At 43.4% G+C, this 23,225-nt stretch overlaps 1 protein-coding gene across 1 annotated transcript in view; it reads left to right on the plus strand.

Annotated features, from left to right (window-relative positions):
- YWHAZ (tyrosine 3-monooxygenase/tryptophan 5-monooxygenase activation protein zeta) overlaps positions 1–14,165 on the plus strand; it is a 31,028-nt gene extending 16,863 nt beyond the window's left edge. The window contains exons 3-6 of the mRNA XM_056854250.1: positions 4,491–4,614; positions 12,266–12,429; positions 12,515–12,610; positions 13,125–14,165. Coding sequence (XP_056710228.1) covers positions 4,491–4,614; positions 12,266–12,429; positions 12,515–12,610; positions 13,125–13,184 — 444 coding nt within the window. The 3' untranslated portion in view covers positions 13,185–14,165. The remainder of the gene's footprint in view (positions 1–4,490; positions 4,615–12,265; positions 12,430–12,514; positions 12,611–13,124) is intronic.
- The last annotated feature ends 9,060 nt before the right edge of the window (positions 14,166–23,225 follow it).

Raw genomic sequence — 23,225 nt, forward strand, 5'->3', positions numbered from 1 at the left:
ATGCTGGGCTGAGGCCTTTTATTATTGGATTTTATCTTTCAATGTTTTTATTTTATTTTATTTTGTTAGCTGTCTCAGGCAGGTTCCTGGAGAAGATGGCAAATAAATGTTCTAAATAATAAATCTGCAGCTACCTAAAAAGAAAAGCTGTACTAACTTTGATTGGATGAGAATGTGAGTTAAATAGGGTTAGACTTCTTCAGCTAAATATATGATCAGCTCTTAAGTGGTAGTTGATCTTACTGAAAGGCTTAGTTGGTATTGCTGGCACCAGGTTTCATACAGGAAAATGATCAACTTGGTGTATTTGGTAGCAACTACCCTTTTAGCACCTTCTGTGCCTACCCCTTAAACTGCTTGTTAAAAATTCTATCCACTGGTTCTTAGGAGTACCTTCTGAGAAGAGGATTTGAGTTCTGGTAGGCATGCGTGTGTGCCACAGGATTGCATGCTGTAAGAATTGCACATTAGCCCACTTGCAAATTGACAGTGAAGGCATAATAATATTCAGGTTGTCTAACTCTTATTCCAGCGATCAGTGGCTAGATCGGGGGTTCCTAGCCTTTTTGAGCCTGTGGGCACCTGTGCAATTTTGAGAAAGGATGGTGAGCACCACCCTAAAAAAAAAAAAAAAGGCTGCCTCTGGAGGAGGGGCCAAATGAAATACCTCCCTGTTGACACCTCCTAGGAAGGAGGAAATCCTGAAGGGGAGTAGACCCACACACTGACTAAGGAAAACCCAAGTGCTTATCAGTCTTCCTGATTATTCAGTGGAAACCCCTTTCATTTGAAAGAGGGCAGCCAGTAACAAGACCTGCCATACAGTAGCACTGGCCACTTTCTGGAGAGCTCAGTGGGCACTAAGAGAAGTACTGGTGGGTGCCACGGGTGCCACATTGGGGAACCTTGGGCTAGATATGAATTTAATGCAAAAGTGCTAGAAAGTTGGGAAAAACACACTAAATCTTTTTCTAATAGCCAGCTGTTGCATCTTAATTGCGCCTTTTTATCATAAAACTAAGTCACTTCAATTCTTTTGTATTTGACAATTTGCAAGCAAGCTGATCATGCTAAAAGTAGTTGAATGCCTCAGTGCTTCCATGACTATCACCTTACACAGGGTTTGATCTAGACTAAATTTCCTATCAGGACCAGAGCTTTCCTGCCTCTCCCCTCCCACTGATCTTTGTAAAATGCCGCTCCCAGGGGATTGGGGACTCTGAAGAGTAAGGTGGGGGCTGTCTCCAACAAGAAAAGAGAAATTTGGCATAAATTGCCAGTTTAGTGTGGCTCCAACCCATGGAGGATGCAAGAGTTCTAGAGGTCCTTCAGACATTACCATAGCTACTTGAGAAGCATTATTCTGGGTGAGGTTTCTCTAGCTGGAATAATGTGTGCAGCTATCCCAGCTACTTTGAGCCTTATCCATTGCATAGGTCCTAAAAACAGAATTAATACCTCACTGGAAAGGGAGGGGTGCTGATTCTGTGATCAGTCCCAGCCCATGTGATTGTTTAATATCATCATTACTCAGTGTGTCCAGGATACAGCTCATGAAAAAGCAGCCGCTGACTAAGTTTCTTTTGAAGAGGTTGGTACTTAGCTACAGCAATAAGAATGAGTGCATGAATTATCTTCTAAAGGTTAGATATTCACACTGTGGGCAGCTACTTAAAGTATCTGGCAGGGGTGTCAAACATAAGGCCCAAGGGACGGATCTGGCCCCTTGAGAGCTCTTATCCTGCTCATGAGCCAGCCAAGGCAGCCACCCAACCCCCCACTCTCAATCTGGGCTGGCAAGGCATGGCCCAGCTCGGCTAAGAGACAATGATGTCATATCCAGCCCTCATAACAATTTAGTTCGACACCCCTGGTCTGTGGGGTGATAGGATGAAACATCAATGGGTTTATGATACTTATCCAGTTAACAAATCTGATATTAGAATGGCTGGCACCTGAAGGGGCGGGCTTATGGTAAGTCTTCTAAATAGAATGGGCTAGGGAGGAATTTAAGAGACTAGAATTATAAACAGTGGTCTTCAGGAGATATTAGAATCATAGAGTTGGAAGGGACCACCAGGGCCATCAAGTCCAACCCCCTGCACAATGCAGGAAATTCACAACTACCTCCCCCCTCCACACCCCTAGTGACCAGAAGTTGGCCAAGATGCCCTCCCTCTCATCATCTGCCTAAGGTCACAGAATCATCATTGCTGACAGATGGCCATCTAACCTCTTCTTAAAAACCTCCAGGGAAGGAGAGCTTACCACCTCCTGAGGAAGCCTGTTCCACTGAGGAACCTCTCTAACTGTTAGAAAATTCTTCCTAGTGTCTAGACGGAAACTCTTCTGATTTAATTTCAACCCGTTGGTTCTGGTCCAACTTTCTTGAGCAACAGAAAACAACTCGGCACCCTCCTCTATATGACGATCCCTTCAAGTACTTGAACATGGTTATTATATCTCCTCTCAGTCTTCTCCTCTTCGATAATAACAATAAAATTTCAAAACAGTAACAATTAATTGCACATTACTCAAAATCAAATTAAAACTTTTAAGTTGAAATTTATTCAACAAAACTGATGAACTTGATCCAGTGGTATCAGCTCTTCCAAGTCTGGAATTTTTTTTTGATGGTTTCCACCAAATTTGCCAGCATGGTGCCATAGCTTGATCTATTGTATAGTAGTGAACAACACAGTTGAAGGGGCCCACCTCTAGTGCCCCCCTGCTGCCCTCTTGCCTCTTAGTGCCCCCCTAGGTAATCCCACCGCCCCCCAGGAAGTGGTACTGCCCACTTTGCGAAGCACTGTTCTAAAGCAATTCCAAGCTATCACTCTGTAGTAAGCGTTAGTCTTTTAGGGCTTTAAAAAGCACATGGAGCCATGTTCCTTACTTTTCATTCCCTGTCCCTGCTTAATAGCTTACGCTACACCATCTAAAGCAGGGGTGGGGAACCTTTTTCCTGCCAAGGGCCATTTGCGCATTTATAACATATTTCGGGGGCCATACCAGGTGTAGATCTCCCAGTGGGGGGGGGAGGCTAGGGTTGCCAGGTCTCCAGCCACCACCTGGAGGTTGGCAACCCCAGGGGAGGCCACCCAGAGAAGGCCTGCAGGGCGCCCCCATTCCCCCCTCCCAGGTGGGAGGGCAGCCAGCGGTGGGCCCCAGAAAACGAGGCGCCAGGGGGGCGCAGCCCACAGTCGATTGGCAAGGGAGGAAGGAAAACAGAGAAAGAGGAAAAGGGAGGGAGGGAGAAAGAGAGAGAAAGGAAGAAAGAAATGGAGAGAGGGGGAGAAAGAAAGAAAAGGACAGAGGGAAAGAAAAAAAAGGACGGAGGGAGACAAAGAAAGAGACAGAAAAAGAGGGAGGAAGAGAGGGAGAGAAAGGAGAGTGACAGAAAAAGAGGGAGAGAGAAAAACCTCCCCACACACACACACACACACACGCACATGCCGGCCTGCGCGACCGGGCCCCAGCCACCCCACCTCCCCCGCCCACACACACACACCCAGCGGCGCACAAAGCACCAAGCAACCGGGCCCCAGTCTTCGTGCACCTCCCCCCCCCCAGAGTCCATAAAAGCCCTCCCCAAGCCCAATTGGTTCTGCATGCATGCTCTGCTGCCAGGAGCCGCCAGCCTCTCTCCCCCCCCCCCGCTGCTCAGCAGTCGACAGGCAGCGAGAGGGGCTTACAATGTGCCGCAGCATTCCTGCACACCGCAGCTGTAGGGGGCAGCCTTGGGGGAAGAGTCCCTCCCCCTCCCCTCTCGCCGACCAACAACCAACAGTCAGTGAGAGGAGGACCAAAGGGCGCTACAAGGGCGCTGTAAGCCGTGGCCCCAGGAACACCCTCGGGGAGGGCCACCCTGCGCCCCACCTCCGCAGCAGGGTTCCCGGAGCTCCCGAGGGCCACAAAAAATGTCCTCGGGGGCCACATACGGCCCCCGGGCCTGAGGTTCCCCACCCCTGATCTAAAGTAGTAGCATAGAATCGGGTTGCCAAATAGGCATTAATACTGCTGCTTGTATTTGTGCTAAAACACATGTAAAAGAAAAACGCATTTGTCTTGATTGTGTGGGAAGTGATTGTGGTTGTGGCCTTTGTGGTGTAATCATGTGTGTAAATAGCTATTTGTACAGCAAGAATTCTCTGTGAACGAGCAGGGAAAGGTAAATTGGTTTTGAGTTCTTCAGGCCACAAATGTTTAACTTGAGCAAGCTTAAATGCGCAGGCAGCTAGTGTAAAAAATAATATAGGGTTTTTTTTGGCAAGGTTAGTCTATCCGCAGCTTTCAGAAATAAAAGCCATGTAATACCTTCTTAGACCAACCAAAATAACAGCTGCCTACTTTTGTCTACAGGTTTCAAGATGCTGTAAACTGTAGGAATGATTTCTTAGGGTACCACTGATTGGAAATTTTCCCTAGAATATAACAGGCTACCTTGTCATTGTGTATAGCATGCTGACCCTCTTTATTTTCAATTTTAGTCTCTTTTGGAAAAGTTCTTGATTCCGAATGCTTCGCAAGCAGAAAGCAAAGTTTTCTATTTGAAAATGAAAGGAGATTACTACCGTTACTTGGCTGAGGTTGCCGCTGGTGATGACAAGAAAGGTACAGTGCATTGATTTCTTAGTATCAAACTTGTAGTGAATATGTGTGGAATGGGATAATTCAGTGTGTGGGGCGGGGGGAATGATACTGAAATGCTGTGTTTTGGATCAGAAAACTGCTGCTTTAAAAGCACTGATACAAAGAGTAAGTTCTCATTGGCGAATGAATAAGCACGGTCCTCTTTTGAAAGCTACATTGAATAGCTGAGCTGTAACAATTCAGCACAACACTTTGAAATGTTGCATACACTATTCCTGGTATATTCCAGTCACATATGATCATCCTTTAAAGTAACTTATTCCACATCATAGGCAAGTATGTGTGACATAAAGTACCACAATAACCATACAATCAATAGAAAAACCACACCACTGTATAAATACAACCAATTATATGGATAAATGAAACCCCTAATTAAAGCCTTCTGCAAACGATACCAAGTACTGTCAGCAACCTAAACTGGGCAATAGTCCAAGGTGTTCGATGAAGGTCTAAACACCACGCAGTTGCATAAATATTTTGTAGAAACGGGTAATCCAAAACATAGTTCACAGATGTGTTCTTAATCAGTGATGTGGTCCGCATTAGAAGACACTGACGGATGACAATTGTCCCGGACCAAGTCGTTTTGTGCACCATCACTTCTTCAGCTACTATGTGGATATATTCCATATAATAATGGCTCAGAATTGGAACAGGGCGTATTCTAACATCTCTCTGTAAGCCAAGGTTTTCTAACAAGCTTATCACTTAGCAATGAGACCAGAAATATAGTCCTCTATTGAGAGAAATACCTAATATGATGACAGAATAATACCAGACACACAACAGAACTAAATACCAGATTGCCCACATTTAAGTGCTCACTAGCAGTTGTGCAAGAAGATGCTTTCCCATTCTGTCATCTCCCTGTACTCCCACTGAATGTGTACTTCCCTCATCTTCCTGCTGATACCTGCTTTTGGGGGTTAAATTGCTAGAGGAGAATGTTGTCAGAATAGTATTCACAGGCTGGAATTGCAAGCAGCATCATTTGCAGTTCCTCTTGTACCTCTGGCTACTGGCTGATAATCCTGCAAAGAGGAATGCGCTCTTCTTGGATTTCACTGAGAGGTAAAACCTGTGTATGGGCTGGACCACTGACTGCAGGAATGATTAAAGCTCTTCCATACAAATAATTCTCACCACAAAGAAAACTAAAACGCCTATAAGAAGACTTTTAAGCCAAGCTTTCTCCCTGGCATGGATTTGGGGTGGGGCGCAACTGGGCCCCTTTTCTAAAAACAGCTTACTTACCCATTTTCTCTAGAGAACACAGCTGTTAGGTGTTGAGTAAGGGAGGGCTGTGAAACCACTACAATCTCCCCCAGTTACAGTAGAGTGGTGGGAGATACCCTGTGCCCATGAACATTGGGATGGTCTGAGCATTAGTCTTTTTGTGACATAGCTTAGAGGAGGGTGATGTTCAGCTTTGAGGTGTGATGCATCTTCCCTCTCTCCCCCCCCTCTCTCGCCTTGCCTTTCTAGTTACAAGAATGGAGTTTAGGTTCATATTTGAGTGTTTACCTAGCATCCTGAGGTAGAATCTTAAAAGGTATTGAGAAGACAAGTGGTGTTCTTCTGCCCTTCCTGTAATTTTCTCTGATTTTTTGTTGATGTTGTTGGGAGTGCTGTGCAAACGTACCCTTTCATTCATGTCATCAGGACAGAGTGATTTCCTGAGTCGTGTTACTACATACTTATGCTGATGTGCTGTGATTGAATCAGAAACCTGTTCTCCAGTGTGGCTGTGGAGGACAGACAAGGTGGGGCAATTTCCCCAACATCTCAGTTGACGTCTGTTTGAGAATATTTGAAAGTATTTACTTATAGCTGTTTTGCTGTTGCAAGTTTACACTGATGGGGTCGATGAAACTTGGCTATGGAGGATGAGAGAATCCTGGCAGAGCTGGATACGCCAATCATAGAGTTGGAAGGAGCCATACAGGCCATCTAGTCCAACCCCCTGCTTAATGCAGTATCAGCCTAGAGCACCCCTGACAAGTGTTTGTCATGCCCCCAATTCTGCCTATTTCTTCCCTAGCATGCCTTCATAGTTTATGCTGATATGGCAGTTTTACTGACTCATTAATAACAGATTACTTGTTCTAGCAGCACCCAACTGCGTAAGGATCAGTAGCAAAATCTGTTAAAGCCAAATATTTTTCTTACAGCCACAGCTACTTTTAGCCTTATTGGCGTGTTTGTGTTATGCTTTTACACAACATAATTACCGTCTTAGAAAAAGGCTAAGATAAATGAGCCAAGGTCCGACCTTGGCTCCAATAAGGATAAACCATCCCCTTTCCATCAACGAGTACCTCTGGGTCTCACTTCTCCAAATGTCCAACTTACTTTTTTCTTACAAAAACTAAAAAAAATTATGCTGTCTAAAGGAAACCCAAATGCATGATCAGAGCCACCTTGTTGTCAAGGTGTAGAAATACAACTGTCAGTCTTGGTTTAATTGTTAGTACCAGTTTGGAAGAGGAGTAGCTGGGAAGGCAGGCACAAGGAAGTATCATTTGCCTGCTTTACCCCACAGGTGAGCTGCAAACTGGGTAGCTGTTCTAAGTACTGTTGCAGTATTTTCATTCTTCTTGGCATCATTATGTTACTTTTTAAAACAAAAGGTAGTTGTGACCTCGATTATTCTGTTCACAAACAGGGCACTCTAATTTGTTGGCCGTGACAGCAGACTATTGGGGTGCCTTATACTAGAGCAGAACTTAATTTTGTTTAGCGTGTTCAGAAAGCTGCCTCCCTTCCTCCCCCATTTTGTCACCCTTGAAATACTTATTTATTACTTTGCACTCTCTGTGTGTCACACTGAGCTTTCCACCTGCACAGAGTTTCAATTTTGAAATTTCTAGAGTTGATGTTCAGGCACAAAAACACAAAACCTAGAAAACAGTAGCATCAAAGCATTATCAAAGCCTGGCAGTACCATAGTTAAGCAAAAAAAAAAAACACCACCTTATTTTACAATGCAAATTGAATGTTCTTTTTAAAAGGCCCATTTTTAAGCAACAGACAAAACTCAACTGGTGATAATGCCATGCAAACACCCAGGAAGAGCTAGGCTTCTTAAACGTTTCCCACTTACAACCACTTTTCACACGAGAAATTTTTACACGACCCCGGGTATATAGGTATACAAACCAAACATTTACTGGTAATAAATCATAAAGAAAATTATTTTAAAATTTTACCATTTATTAAAGACGAAAGCAATTTTTTTGTGAGTCCCACATTCACATTCGCGACCCACAGTTTAAGCAGCTTTGTTCTAGAGCAGGGGTCCCCAAAGTTATCTAGCCTGCAGGAACCTGTGAAATTATGACACGGCATGGTGGGCGCAGCACAAAATGGCTGCTGCAGGGGAGGAGCCATCCACAAAATGATTGCCACAGTTCTACTTCAGTCACACAGTTAAGATTCTTGTGCTGTGCTTGCAGCTGCTGCCAAAGCAACATTTTTTAAAGGCCATCAAATCTTCAGTAGCCATTCAGAAGCCTTGCTGGGCAAAAGCCCTACTTGTCCCCGCCCACTTCCTAAAAACACTTGATGGGCACCAGGGCATCCACAGGCACCACATTGGAGACCCCTGTTATAGAGACATGGCCCCTTCCTTTGATCATCCAGTATACGTCTGACAGTGTGGGGTATATGGACCTCAGATCTGCTTGCCCAGGCCAATCTGTATGGAAGATAATGATTCTCTGGCCACAGGTGACTTCGGATGTACAGGTCACAACCAGCATTTTGTTGGCTGCAGAAACTTAATTGGCAACCTGTATAGAAGCAATAAAATTGCAGTAGCTTGCTCATGGAGGCCTGTATCAACCAGCTGCTTGGGCATTGTATTTTCCTACCAGTTTTAGCTTCCAAACACACTTCAAAAGTAGCCCCATATACAGTATGATGCTGTAGTTTAGTATGAATATGAACAAGACATTAATAACCATAGGCAGATCTGATGGAAGAGGGTGCAGCAGAATGCAAGAGTGGTCCTCATCTTGGTCTGTCACACTTAGCTAAGACTCCCTTCAGCATATATGTGCAATTAAGATCTTTTTGCCCTGATTCATTGCTTTGGTTTTTGTTACCGTGAATTCACCAGTTGGGTCCTTCCGAGTTCCTCACAATCCCCTTGTGTTTTTACTATCGTGAACAATTTAGTGTAGTTGGCAGGCTTCATTACCTCACTATTCACCTTGAGTCCCAGATCATTTATTCCAAAACAGATCCCTTGAGGACCCCAGTGCTCACTTCCCTACACTGCAAAAAGTGTCTGTTGTTCCCATCTTCTATCTTAACCAGTTAAGTTTTTGTTGATTGTCCTGATAATTTTATCAGCATGCTCTTCAAATTCCTTTTTTTTTTACCATACTACTGTCTTGTTTCTTTTGCCAAAATTCATGTTACCTTAGTTTCCCTTATTGGTGCTTGCGGAGGTAACATTGTTTCTACCCTTTCTGATCAGCAAGAAAAGTAATATTAAAGCATCCTGAAGACATATGACTTTCCATTTAACTAATCTAATCCCTTCATCTTTCTGGGTTCTACTTTTGAAATTTAATGTGGCTATGGTGAACTTTCTAGGCACATGTATGTTGAATTTTATACCCCCATGATTACTATTGCCTTGAAACACTTTACCTCCTGCACCGAATTTCAGGTATTACTTAGGACAGTGATGGCGAACCTTTTAGAGACCGAGTGCCCAAACTGCAACCGAAAACCCACTTATTTATCGCCGAGTGCCAATGCGGCAATTTAACCTGAATACCACCCCCAGAGGGGGCCCAGAGGGAGAGGCTAGGGTTGCCAAGTTCCTCTTCGCCATGAGTGGGAGGTTTTTGGGGTGGCGCCTGAGGAGGGCGGGATTTGGGGAAGGACTTCAGTGCCATAGAGTCCAATTGCCATAGAGGTAATTTTTTCCAGGGGAACTGATCTCTATTGGTTGGAGATCACCTGGGGCGGGGCAGAGCCAGAAAGGCCAGCGGCTTGGAGGAACCGCGTGTGCCGGCAGAGAGGGCTACGCGTGCCGGAAGTGGCACGCGTGCCATAGGTTCGCCAACACGGACTTAGGATGATTCCTGGGGCCCCCAGTCAGATCTACAATTAAGTGTCCTCAGGTACAGTGTTCGTGTCTAGAAATATCCTCTGTCATTATTTGAGCATTTACACAATCAGTGTGAGGATAATTGGAAGTCCTCCCACCCACTCCATTATTACAACATGGTCTACTTCAGTAGCCTTTCAGATCTCTTGCTCCACCCTTGGACCACCCTCAACATTGGTCAAGAGAGCGATTGGTGCAGTCCGAGCACTTAAGTATATTTTCAGGCCTTGGTGTTTCCACTGACACCAGTTGTGTGTGGGAGTGAGTTCCTCCTATGCATTCTAGTTTTACTTTGTCCCCTCTTGTAGAGAGCTTCACCACCACTAGCACAGTCTTCCCTATCCTTCCTGTTCAGTTTATAACAATGGATTAGTGTATTCCACTGACTTTTCCCCATTCTACCTAGTTTCAGATATGACCTCTACAGGTTTGCCTTTTTCTAGTACTAAGCATTCCAGTTCCATCTTCACACAGAGGCATTCCCCTCTGTTTTAAAATGCCTTAATGGTATATAGCTTTTCCTTCAGCTTTGTTCTAGATGGAGGTCATTTGATCACTCATCCATTACTTTTGCTTTATCCCACTAAGATGATTTGACAAGCTAACCGTCAACCTTGGGAGGTGAATTTCCCAAACAAGAGGCTCCTCCATTCCTATTGACTTTCCTCATGGATCCATTTAAATGCTGTCCTGCAACCTTTTAACATTAAACTTCAGTGGGTCTAGTTCCCAATTGGTTCAGGTGCAGCCAATCCCTTATATACAGTCTTGGCTTTTACCAAAATGTTGACCAGCTTGGAACTAATCTGAACCCCTTCTCCTGATGGCACTTGATTTTCACAGTGAGCATCTTCATTTGTCTGCCAGTGCCCTGGCAGTCCTAGAATTTAAAACCTTACATGGCAGCCTAAATAGAGCTTCTAGGACCCCCTGCCAATATGTCAACATGTACCACAGCAACTTGCTCCTCTGCTGCACTACCTAAGACCTTATTTATACAAGATGTGACATCCACAACCTTCATGACAGGCAGGCAGATCACCAAGCAGTCGTCTTTTGACTTATCAGATTGCCCACTACTAAGAGCCCCCTCCCATCAGAGGCATATCCTTGATGCAAGAGGTCACCTGTTCATCATCCAAAGAATAGGTTCCAGTCTTTCAATATGATGACTTCCTCCATTGAGATCATCATTTTCCATGACAGCACTCCTGCTGCTAGCATAGGAGCATCAACAAATGTTTCCATGTATCAGTTTTTCCAGGTCAGCCTCCTCAGCTTCAAGGGATTGTGCCATTCCCAGAGAGCCAGGAGCATGTTGCACCAAGGGCATGTTGCACCAAGGGCACTCCCCAAGTCAGAAGGCAGGCAGCCATACATCTGGCATCAACACAAAATACTAGAAAGTCCCCTGCTTGCTTTTTCCATTGTTTGTTCTACTTGCAGTTAATATTTAAATATAAATGGATAGCATTCGCCACCACCTGACACAGATGCTTAACATCCCTGACTTCTGATACTTTCTGGTTGGAGCTGACACTTCACTGCTGGGGCACCCTTTTGATCATATGCTGTCCTGGCCCTTCCAGCGGAGGGAGCATCCTTTACCTCCTTCAGTGCTTTAAGGGCTGCCTGAAACTCCTGTGTTGTAATGCTACTTGAGAAGTACCCGCTGATCTTCAGAGATGGGAATAACAAGAAGCCCATTGAGCTTGTGGTGATCTCTGGTGTTTTCAAGCGGAAGCTACTGGAAGGGTGTACAGATGAGCTGCATCCTCCGGAGTCCTCATGGTGCACCAAGATACAAGTTTAACCCCTTATTTCTTATTTCAAACATTTCTGCCAAACCAGTATCTCTTGTTTCAGCTGAGGTTGGACAGTTGCTGGTTCAGGAGCAGTTATCCTACTCCCAGCCTGTTTTTCTGTTAATGGCCGCGCAATGTGTCAGTTTTCTGCAGGGTAATTATTGAATGTTCTTTAAGATGAGGCTGCTGTTAGGTTTGAGGCTGAAAACTGGCTATGTACTAGAAATTAGCATCTCATGAATATAGTGGACTGTATTCTACCAGTCCAGTTAGCTAAGTATGCAGGTAGCCCTTGGAGGAAGGCTCCTTCCACAGGAGAACAAGCTTCTTTACCCAGGGGAAGGCTGCATGCTTAGCTGAGTGTAACATACAATCCATTAATGATTGTAAAAAAATTGTTAAAATTGTAATGTGCTTAAGTTATCCAATTAAATTCTTAGTTTTGGTATCAGTGTTTAGTTCAGCATAACCTTTACTGTCTTAATTTTGCTTTCAGTATTTGTAAGTATGGCATGTACATAAATGTACTCTTGGAGAATGTACTCTTGGAGAATGCTTCTTACAACTTCTAAAACATCTTTTTCCAAAGCTTTGTTGATCTTGCCTTGTGAATTGATCTGTGTTCAACACATTACAATCAACAATTGCTAACTTACTGTTGCTCTTTTGGTCTTTCAAGGGATAGTGGACCAGTCGCAACAGGCGTATCAAGAAGCCTTTGAAATCAGCAAAAAAGAGATGCAGCCAACACATCCTATCAGATTAGGTCTGGCTCTAAACTTCTCCGTGTTCTATTATGAGATCCTGAATTCTCCGGAGAAAGCCTGTTCCCTTGCAAAGACTGTAAGTTAAGAGTCTGATTATTACATTAATATATAAACAGTGCTAGTAAGTTTTACATGTTTAAATGTCCTGTTTTTAATCATAGGCTTTTGATGAAGCCATTGCTGAACTTGATACGTTAAGCGAAGAGTCATACAAAGACAGCACGCTAATAATGCAGTTACTGAGAGACAATTTGACAGTAAGTATGTGAATAACCTGTGCTTAAGCAAAGCAGTAATCATCTTAGTGATTCCAGTTGGAGTGCAGTATTGACTAGGTACTTTAGTCCTAATTTATTAGGCAACCATGGGTTAAATAAAAAAAAATTAGACGGAATTAACTAAGTAAATATGGTTTTTGCATCATTCAACTGTATGGTGGTGGTGGAATGTGCCACCCAGCCGCATACAATTTTGGGTGACCCTTTAAGGGTTGTCAAGGCAAGACACATTCAGAGGTGGTTTGCCATTGCCTGCCTATGCATAGTAACCCTGGGCTTTCTTGGTGGTCTCCCATCCAAGTACTAACCAGGGCTGACCCTACATAGCTTCTGAGAATTCACCAGATTAGGCTAGTTTGGGCCACTCAGGTCAATAAATTCCTTATCTCAAAAATGCATAGGTTTTTTAGCGACTACTGAGATGTATGCTTGATTATTCACACTAGTTCTAAAGCTTTAATTGATAACACATGGTTGTGTTTTTCTTAAACAGTTGTGGACATCGGACACCCAGGGAGACGAAGCTGAAGCGGGAGAAGGAGGGGAGAATTAACCAGCCTTCCAATTTGTCTGCCTCATTCTAAAATTTACACAGTAGACCATTTGTCATCCATGCTGTCCCACAAATAGTTTTTGTTTACGATTTATGACAGGTTTATGTTACTTCTATTTGGATTTCTATATTTCCCATGTGGTTTTATGTTTAATATTAGGGGAATAGAGCCAGTTAACATTTGGGGAATTTTTGTTCATCCAAGGTGGCCAATATAGGGATGTGGAATTTTTATAAAAGTTTTACATGTTTGGCATAGTACTCTTGGTACTTTGTGGCTTCCCACAAAAGCCAACATTAAACAGCTTCCTATGTTGAGCAAAGAGAAAACTGCTTGCCTATTGGTCTGTCACAGTGGTTAAAAAGGGATGATTGGTTGCAGCCACACAGGTGCAATGAATGTGGGTACTTCAAAGCTGGAACACATAGTAGAGGACAATATTGTCTCATGGATATTGCATGTCAATCATGTGAAATCTATGGAAACTATGGACAAGTATACATCTTTGATTGCAGCTGAAAAGTGTTCCTTAAGGTGGTTTGCTAACCCAATGAATTTTCTTTAGGGAAGGGCAGAAACGGTTCACATTCCATTACTTGTAAAGTTTCCTGCTGTTGCTTTCATTATTTTTGCTACACAATTTATTTGTATTTAAATGGTTTAGGCAACCTAAGAACAAATGTACAAGTAAAGATGCAGTAAAAATGAATGCTTGATATCCATAATTACACTGTATATCGAGCACAGCAGTAAAACAAAAACCCATGTATTTAACTTTTTTAGGGTTTTGCTTTTGTGATTTTTTTTGATACTTTGCCTAACATGCATGTGCTGTAAAAATAGTTAACAGGGAAATAACTTGAGATGATGGCTAGCTTTGTTTAATGTCTCCTGAAAAATTTTCATGAACAATCTAAGCATAACTGTTAAGAACATGTGTATTAAGTTGATGTAAGTGGAATAAAAGTTTTATGAATGGACTTTTCAACTACCTTCTCAGTAGCTTTCATGTACATCTGGCGTTCTCTTCAGAATACCTTGTCAGGCTTTATGTTCACCTATCACTTTAAGTTTGGTGCCTGAAGTTGTCTGTATCCATCTCCTCCTGAAAAATCTTTGGTAAGAACATTTCCCAGGTCTGAGAGTCAGCCTGCTGTCTTCTTAACTGCTTTGGCACGGGCTGGAGAAGTACTGACAAAGAGCTGAGAGAAGCTGATGTAATTGTGTTTTGTGGAATCTGAACCACCCCTACCCCCACGTCCCCGTCTTTCATATTGCCCGCCACGCTGATTTCTGACTTATTTGAATCCCTAGCAACCAACACTAAAAAGGGCATGAGCTGCCACGTTTACTTGTAAGCCTGTGTGCAAAAAGTTCAAGAACTGAACATGCTTGCTCACAAATTAGCCACAGCCAGGCCAGCCGCTCCATATATGCACCTACCGTTTGGTATGCATTTTGCTAGTAAGCTGGGGGTTTGAAGCACTTCATTTTAAAAGAACAGTGTAAATGTCTCAGTGGTAGCTGCAGGGATACACAGAGGTTTCAATGTCTGCTGATGGAGGGGATTTCTGTCCCAGGAGTACAACATCCTTTCCCCTCCTGCTGTGGCCCCAGAATGCCCTCCAGTGGTGCTTTTGGGGAGCAGGCAACCCCCAGGAATAGCATGAGAAGGCAATCAACCATAAATCACCTGCACCCCTTTGTCTTTAGAAATCCTATGGGGGATCCTACTCATAGTTGCCCTTAAGTATATTCCGCCACAAGAGGTGTACTACATGTATGCACTTTACTTCCTTGCCAAAACCAGTGTCAAATTGACCTAAACAGAACCACCTGCTTCTTGCATACTTGCTGGCTTTCAGTATTCATGAGGACTCCTCCTTGACCTTTCTATTAAGTATACAATTTTATTTCTCTTGCAACTGAAAATTTAGCCTGTAATGAACTTCCAATAAGCTATACTCTTGTTCTTTAGGGCTAAAACAATATGGAATTTGATGTTACATATTTTTTTACAGAAGAAGAGTTGGTTTTTATATGCCGACTTGCTCTACCACTTAAGGAAGAATCAAACCAGCTTAAAATCACCTTCCTTCCCCTCCCCACAATAGACACCCTGTGAGGTAGGTGGGGCTGAGAGAGCTCTAAAAGAATTGTGACTAGCCCAAGGTCACCCAGCTGGCTTCTTGAACAAGCAAAAGGGATTTAAAAGTGATCTTGCAGAGTCTCGTGCTAGATTTTTTCCAGTTTAACCTCACATTCTGAGGATCTAAAATATCAAATGACTGTTCATATGCACTTGTCTGAACTAATCTAACTAAACTACTGGATTCTGGGCCAGCCACCAGAGGTGCCTTAATCACTGCGGGACTTGCATTACCATTCACGAGTAGTTGGATACTCTATTGCTGAAGGTCTAGCTACTTTTGAGTTTTTTGTAAACTAGTCACAGCTGCTGTTGGAAGTTGAACATCCCACCAATAGCAATTTGAAAACTTCACATAATACAGTTCTATGATCCAGGCTATTAAAGGGCAGAAAGGAGATTAAACCTGTGGCCAAAAGTTTTGAAGGGCACAATAACAAGCAATGAAGTAGAAGTCACACCAGTGAAAGCTGAATATAACCAGCAGTGAAGTATCATTACCAAGACTGTATTGGGTTTCATTAATAGAAAAATCACAACGGAGGCATGGAAGATATTTCTTCCGCACATGACACAGATGTAAACTACTTTGGAGTACTGTGTTCTAGTTGCTACATGACAGAGGCTGGAAAGAATTCAAAAGTCCAGGAACAAAAGTTATTCAAAGTCTGACATCAGTGGAGCAGTAGAGCTGGGTTTAAATGGCATCTGCAGTTACTACCTGATGAAAATGTTGACAAACCTGCAAGGCAGACACCTCAGGCCTGCTACCCTGGGAAATGAAGTAAATGAGCAGTCTCTGGGCAGTTGCTGCTATATTTGCCCCCCTGTGTGATGCAAGACAATACATATGATGTTTAGTTAGGCTCTGCATCTTTTTTGGGTGGGGGAAGTTCCCTTCAAGCATACCAATGCAAAATACACCTGAAATGATTAGTGCCTAGAAATTATCTCTAGGTTGGAGTGTGAAACTACAGCTCTTTGGCAAGGAAATTCTTAGCCGTGCAGAGGATTTTGAGGTGGCTGTGACTTTCTGCCTGTGACTTTCTTTGGTTACTGGTATGCAAAGCAGTGATAGGAATGGATGTGAGGCTGCATTTTCTACTGAACCTTGTGGTTCTACCTGAATGCTTTTACTGGTAGAAAACTGGCTCTTTATAACCACTGGGCTATTTTCGCATGGTAAGGATATGCTGGGTAAAGCGCTGGGTTGGGATTTGCAAACCTGTTTCCATGTTGGTGAGGGTGGTCTTAGCCTTCAACTTTGAGAGACCATTAAAGAGCTGATACAATGTCATCTTTATTTTATTTATGAGATTAGAATTCCACCCTTCTACAAAAGTACTCAGTATTGTAACAACCCAATAGCCTCTTCCCTGTGCTGTCAGTGTAGTCCTGGCCTCTCAGTGCTCATAGGCTGTTTCTTGAACATGGAAAAGGGCAATGTCTGAATCTAGTTTAGTTACCAGGTGACCATCTGGGGCAGTGCTCCTAGTTGTAAGGCTTTCAAGACTTTTTTTAAAAAAATCATACCATAAGTGTGCCCAGTTGTTAATCATTTTCTGAAGTGGTCCAGATGCTTTTCAATAGCAGCTCTGGCAGTGTTCCAGAATTTGTGTGTGTGTGTGTGCAATCAAGTCACAGCCGACCTGTGGCAACCCCGTAGGGTTTTCAAGGCAAGAGACATTCAGAGGTGTCTTGCCACTGCCTGCCTCCATATGGGCTTGGAGAGTTCAGAGAGAACTGTGACTGGCCCAAGGTCACCTAGCAGGCTTCATGTGGAGGAGTGGGGAATCAAATCCGGGTCTGCTGCTCTTAACCACTACACCACACTGGCTCTTACACAAATACTTAATCACTGGGCAGCTGCACTTCCTAGCCTCCCTACCTACAACACCTATTTCAGTACAGGTATTGGGCAGTGCATGTGGCACCATAGGTGATGGCTGGCACCACCTCCATGTTTGCTGTTTACGTTAAATCCTAATTTAAGATGCTCAGAACTCCCTATTAAGGAATAGTATGGGGCCAAATAAATAATGATGGGGCTGGATCAGTGTAAGCAAAAGTATGCTTTTTAAAAAAGGGACCAGGAGGCTTTTCCCTAGTTTTGTGTTGATAAAGCTCCGCCTTAGGCATCTTAAATCTGGCCTGAACGTGAAATAACTTGATGCTGCAACCTCTAGCAATGAATTTAGGACCCAGTTTAGGAACAGCAAATTCTGGACCTTAACCTACTTGTGTTGCCGAGTCCCACGGGATTCTTTCGACAGCATGATGCCAGAAGGTCGTGTTGCAGTGGAAAATGTCATGACTCCACTTTACTGAGTGATAGCTCAAGCAGCTGCTGCTGCATTTATCCTAGTGATAAATAAGACAAAGCTATTTTGTTTGATCGTTCTGTAAACGTCCTCTGAAATTCCACTCTCTGTTTGCAAACAAATTTACAATGGAGCTGTTTTGATTTGCCTTTGAAGGTAGAGAAGTGCATAGTTAAATCACAACTGACCTGTTATCCATCCAGGAAAAAGGAAGGGAGGCAGGATGTACTCCTTGCATGTCTCATTTCTGATCTACATGTAAAATCTTGACTTTTGACACTTTTAGGAATTTAGATACAATGTGTCCTTCCCAAATGCCTCTATATCTTTAAGAATGAAAAGCAACCCCACATGAAGCTGCATTGTACTGAATCAGACCCTTGGTCCCTCAAAGTTAGTATTGTCTACTCAGACTGGCCGTAGCTCTCTGGGGTCTCAGGCTGAAGTCTTGCACATCACCTACTTGCCTAGTCCCTTTAACTGGAGATGCCGGGGATTGAACCTGGGACCTTCTGCATGCCAAGCAGATGCTCTACCACTGAGCCACAGCTGAGCATCAAAAAGGTCTTACACATCACCTACTTGCCTAGTCCCTTTAACTGGAAATGCTGGGGATTGAACCTGGGACATTCTGCATACCAAGCAGATGCTCTACCACTGGGAAAGTGAGAAGAAAGCAGGAAAAGGGGGCTTTCAGGAAAAGGATGGGGAAAATGATATGCCAGTCCTTTTGGGTCCCCTACTTTTAAAATATATATAATCATTCCTATTGCTTTCTTGGCCCATCTGAATAAGTAAGATGGTACAGTATTTGAAATCAACTCGGCTTGAAGTTTAATGTTAAGGGGTGACTAACCTTGCCAAAAGTCTCTTGAGCTGAGTTATTTGGTTAAAAAGCTGAGCAAATGCTCACTTCTATTCTTGAACTGCAAATAGTAGCTGGTGTCAGTGCCTTCCAGCAATTAGGATTACATAATTGTTCTTCAGCTCTGAGCAATAGCGAGTTGTGGTATTTCCATCAAGCCGAACAGACGTTTCTATTAGGTAACTGGGCAAGGCTTGTCCAATCCTGACGTGGGCCTTGGAAACTATTAGCCCCAACTGAAACAGGGAAAGGCGAGAGGCTGCTACACAGATAGGTTTTCCTGGATTCCACACTATATTGCAAGAGCCGCATTTCATTCATCTTGACTGTACAGGCACTGTGATTTGTATATCTTGAGTGCTTTCACAAGAAGAACTAGGCTGCACAAACCACAGGTCATCTAGTAAAGCTATTCCTAGAATGTACCACTTTATCCTGCAGGTATATAAATGAATGCACCTCTGTATTTAAAAAAAAATCTGCACATGATCAGAGACAATGATTCCAGTCTAACATTCCTGATAAGTCAGTTATCAAAATGTGAGTGGATTTTTATTACAGGAGAGTGACCAAAACAGATCTATGTGTGGTCTGAAATGGTACAGCCCCAAAACAGCTGCTTCATGATCTGTTCTTTGCTTCTTTCTTTACCCAGAGTAGCTGCATCTGTGTATGCAGTCCTCACTCACAGACTTTCCAATTTATTTACTTTTTTTTCTGCTTAAAAGCTATGTTGCAACCTGGTTGTTTGGACAGGAAAAGAAGACAGGGCAGGCAGGGTAAGAGGCCTTGTGCTAGCTCCACTCATACTTTAAAAAATGTAATTCCATTTAGGCCTTCATTCCTGGTTATAAGATTCCTTGCCACTCTAGTTGGGCAGATAGGTAGCCTACTGGAGTGAGTTTGGCTGGCTTGGTAAGTGTGACTGAGTGGTCAGGGCCTTCCCTGGGCTTAGAAGAGCATAACTCTGCTTCAGACGGCATGTGGATGTTCTTTAATAATCATGGATGGCTCCTGCATGGGCAAGTCTTTTGCAGGGCTGGGGTTTCAGGCCAGGAGAGAGAAAGGGGGTTACCGCACTTTGTATTCCCAGCGATTCCCAGTATTAAGAGTTTGAAAATGTTATAAAAAAAACATCGCTTTAAAAGGGTTTTTGGATACCACAGCTTATAAATGGTTGGAAGACGTCTTCACAGCTAAAGGGGCCAAACAAAGTGCGAACAGTATTTTTTATAACGTTTTCAAACTCTTAATACACTGGTGGGAATACATAGAAAGTGCGAACAGTATTTTTTATAACATTTTCAAACTCTTAATACATCTCTGGGAATACAAGTGCGGTAACAGCCAAAGAGTGCTCAAGGGTGGGGGTTTTTTAGTTCCAGTAGCTGTCGAGGAATCTGTTGCAAGCCTGCAGAAGTTTCTGTTACTTTCCAGAGGAAAAGCTGTGGCAGTCTGTGGCAGCAAAAGTATTTTAGAGGGGTGACTATGTTAATGTGCTGCTGCAAAAATAAAACAGAAGTCCAGGGGCACCTTAAAGAATAACAAAATCTATTCCTGCACAAGCTGTCATAAGTCAGACCTTACTTCTTCAGGTGCATATGGAGTGCATAATTGTGTGTGTGTGTGTGTGTGTGTTAAAGTGCCGTCAAGTCACCTCCGACATATGCAACCCTATGAATTAATGCCCTTCAGAAGTTCCCATCGTTAACAACCTTGCTCAAGTCATGCAAACCAAAGGCTGTGGCTTCATTTATGAGTCAATCTATCTCATGTTGGGCCCTCCTCATTTCCTACTGCCTTCAACTTTTCCTAGCATTATTGTCTTTTCCAGGGACCCTTGTCTTCTCATAATCATGTTACAGACACCTTTCTTTCCACAAGTTATCACTTTGATATTAAGCCCTGACGAACATGAACTTGGCTTGTTGCTGGGTTTGTGCCATATGTGGTCCTCGTTCCTCTTCCCTCGTTGTGTGAGGAATCACACAGGCTAACTAGAGCTACAGTGCAATCCTAAACAGAGCTACGCCCTTCTAAACCCATGGATTTGGTGGTGGAAAGCACCATTAAGTCACAGCTGATTTATGGCGACCCCATAGGGTTTTCAAGACAACAGACATGGAGAGGTAGTTTGCAATTGCCTGCCTCTGCGTGGCAACCCTGGACTTCCTTGGTGGAAGTACTAACCAGGGCTGACCCTACTTATCTTCCGAGATCTGACAAGATCAGATTAGCTCAGGCCATCCAGGTTGTGATCTAGAAGGGTGTAGTTGTTTAGAATTGCACTATTAGTTCCCCTTCCCCCAACTATGATTCTAAGGGCACTTTCACACATCCTGAATAATGCACTTTCAATGCACTTTAACGATCGTTTGCAATTGGATTTTGCCGTTTCACACAGTAAAATCCAGCTGCAAAGTGGATTAAAAGTGCATTATTCAGGATGTGTGATAGGTCCCTAAGTGTCTCTTATTTAGAACTGGGGAGGGGCTAACACCACTTAACATGCAGGTCTGTATTTATACATCACAAATAACTAAAGGTACAATGCAGTTCTAAATATAAATTGACTTCAGTGGGTTTAGGAGTGTATACTCGGTTGTGGATTGGGCTGCCTATGGAAGAAGCGAGACGTTCACACGTGCCTGGTTCATGCAAATCCCGGTTTGAATCCTTAAAAGTGATGTCTGAATGCAGAGTGTTAGGTTAAGGCATTAATTCTCTCCTTGCACCTTTATTCTTCATTGTGTCTTCGTCCCATCTCCCTCATTCTGATATACTGAAGGAGTGCAGTCGCCTTCCCTTTTGCCTCTCTAAAACAAAATGGGGCCAATGAGTCACATCTGAACTGGATCCAACCCGTATCAATACACCTTTGAATAAGTTCCATCTCTTGGAAGAAACAAGATCTAAACTTAAGTATGTTCTTGACAATTGCAGGTAATTGGAGAACATTATGAATAATTTTTCCAAAGTTTTTGGCTCGCACCCAAGAGTTAATATGATTAAGATCACTTTTCATGATAGTAAGAAAGCTTTTAGATTTGTCAAGCAAATCGCTTCCTGTTCTTTTCCCCAGCAACCTTTGCAGCTCTCTACACGTTATTTTGACAAAAGAAGGGTATGTGTGGTGTTTTTTTATATATATACCATCTAGGTAAGAAACCTTCTTCCACATTTTTATAATCATATTTTATTTCCACACATGATGGAGAAGCTTTTTGGTTCTGCATAGCCTTTTAGGATTTCCTGCCCCAAACCCAGTACTAAATTACAGCACTTCAGAAGGAATCTAACGCTGTATTCAGCCTTGCCCCCCTACCTCTGTGGAACTATTAGCATTTCCATTTCTGGCCACTGATGTGTGTTACTCAGCCGCCTGTAACCCCCCTTCTCCCAAATTTTCACAGTTCTGCATAGTTTTAAGCACATGGCTCCCATTAAAGAAAATCAACAAGAGCCAGGAAAAAAAATTCCAGGCACCCACATCCTTCCTTGGATATGGGAAACCTACAAAGGGGTGCGGGAATAAACAGGAAATTCTCCCACCAAAACCAGAGTTGCCCTGAATATCTAACTCTTTCATCCCTTGGCCATTATTTTTTACCATCATCCACATCATCTTCTGATACATCCATCCACATGGGGTTGCCAAATTCCAGGTGAGGCCTGGAGGTTTCCCAGAATTACAACTCACATCCAGACCACAGAGATCTGTTGCCCTGGAGAAAATCACAGCTTTGGAGGCTGGACTCAATGGCATTATTCCCTGCTATGGTCCCTCCTTTTCTCCAAACCCAGCCCTCCATAGGCTCCAACCCCAAATATCCAGGGATTTCCCAACCCAGGGCTGGCAACCTTACATCAGCAAGGGACATATGGCTCATAATGGTCCTGATCCAGCTGTCCCTCCCCTCTAGCTCACCCACTCTCCACTTTCTGGACCAAATTCTGATCTCAGAACTATTTTAAACAAAATGCTGAGGCATGACTCCTGTCTTCCAGATGGACTTTGTTTCTCTCTTTCCCTGTGGGCTGAGACAAACAATCTGATGTAATATGGCTTTTGGGGTTTCTTTTGGAGGGGGTTTAACTCAAAATCTCTCGTGAAAATGCCTCCTCTCCTGTAACCTGAACATGAACTCTAGACCACCAGAGATAGCTTCATTGCTGCCCTAAGTTCTAAAAGCGGAGGATATACAGTCAAGTTGCAAATACCAGAATAAGTTTATTTTGCATCTGTTTCTTTAAAAAAAAAACAATAAGCTGTGGCTGAAGAAGTGAAGGGGGGTGATGCTAAAGGGGCATGGTCAAAGGGGAAGGGAAACATTAAGAACAATAATACCTGCAAGTGGGGTCCCCCCACTGCTTGTTTGTGCAGAACCAACCTGTGCAGCCATTTTAAAGCTATGAGGTGCTTTTTAATAGACAGGCCAGTGGGTTAGGAAAGTGAGCCCTACCCCTTTTCTCCTGTTTCATCACATACACCCTGTCCGATCAGCTTCTCTTCCCCCCCCCCACTAATAGCAAATGCATCCAACTGAAACCAAGTGACCAATATCTCAGGAAGGAAGTGATGGGCCAGGACGTCCTGTCCACCAAGCAACCCTACTTTCACTTCCAAACTCTTCTTTCAGAAGATTTAGTGTTCCTTCCTCTCCCCATCTACTTTAGCCTTGGTCCTTGTGCCTTTACCACCTTC

The sequence above is a fragment of the Euleptes europaea genome, chromosome 8 (assembly GCF_029931775.1).
Source record: "Euleptes europaea isolate rEulEur1 chromosome 8, rEulEur1.hap1, whole genome shotgun sequence".
In the NCBI taxonomy this organism is placed as follows: domain Eukaryota; kingdom Metazoa; phylum Chordata; class Lepidosauria; order Squamata; family Sphaerodactylidae; genus Euleptes; species Euleptes europaea.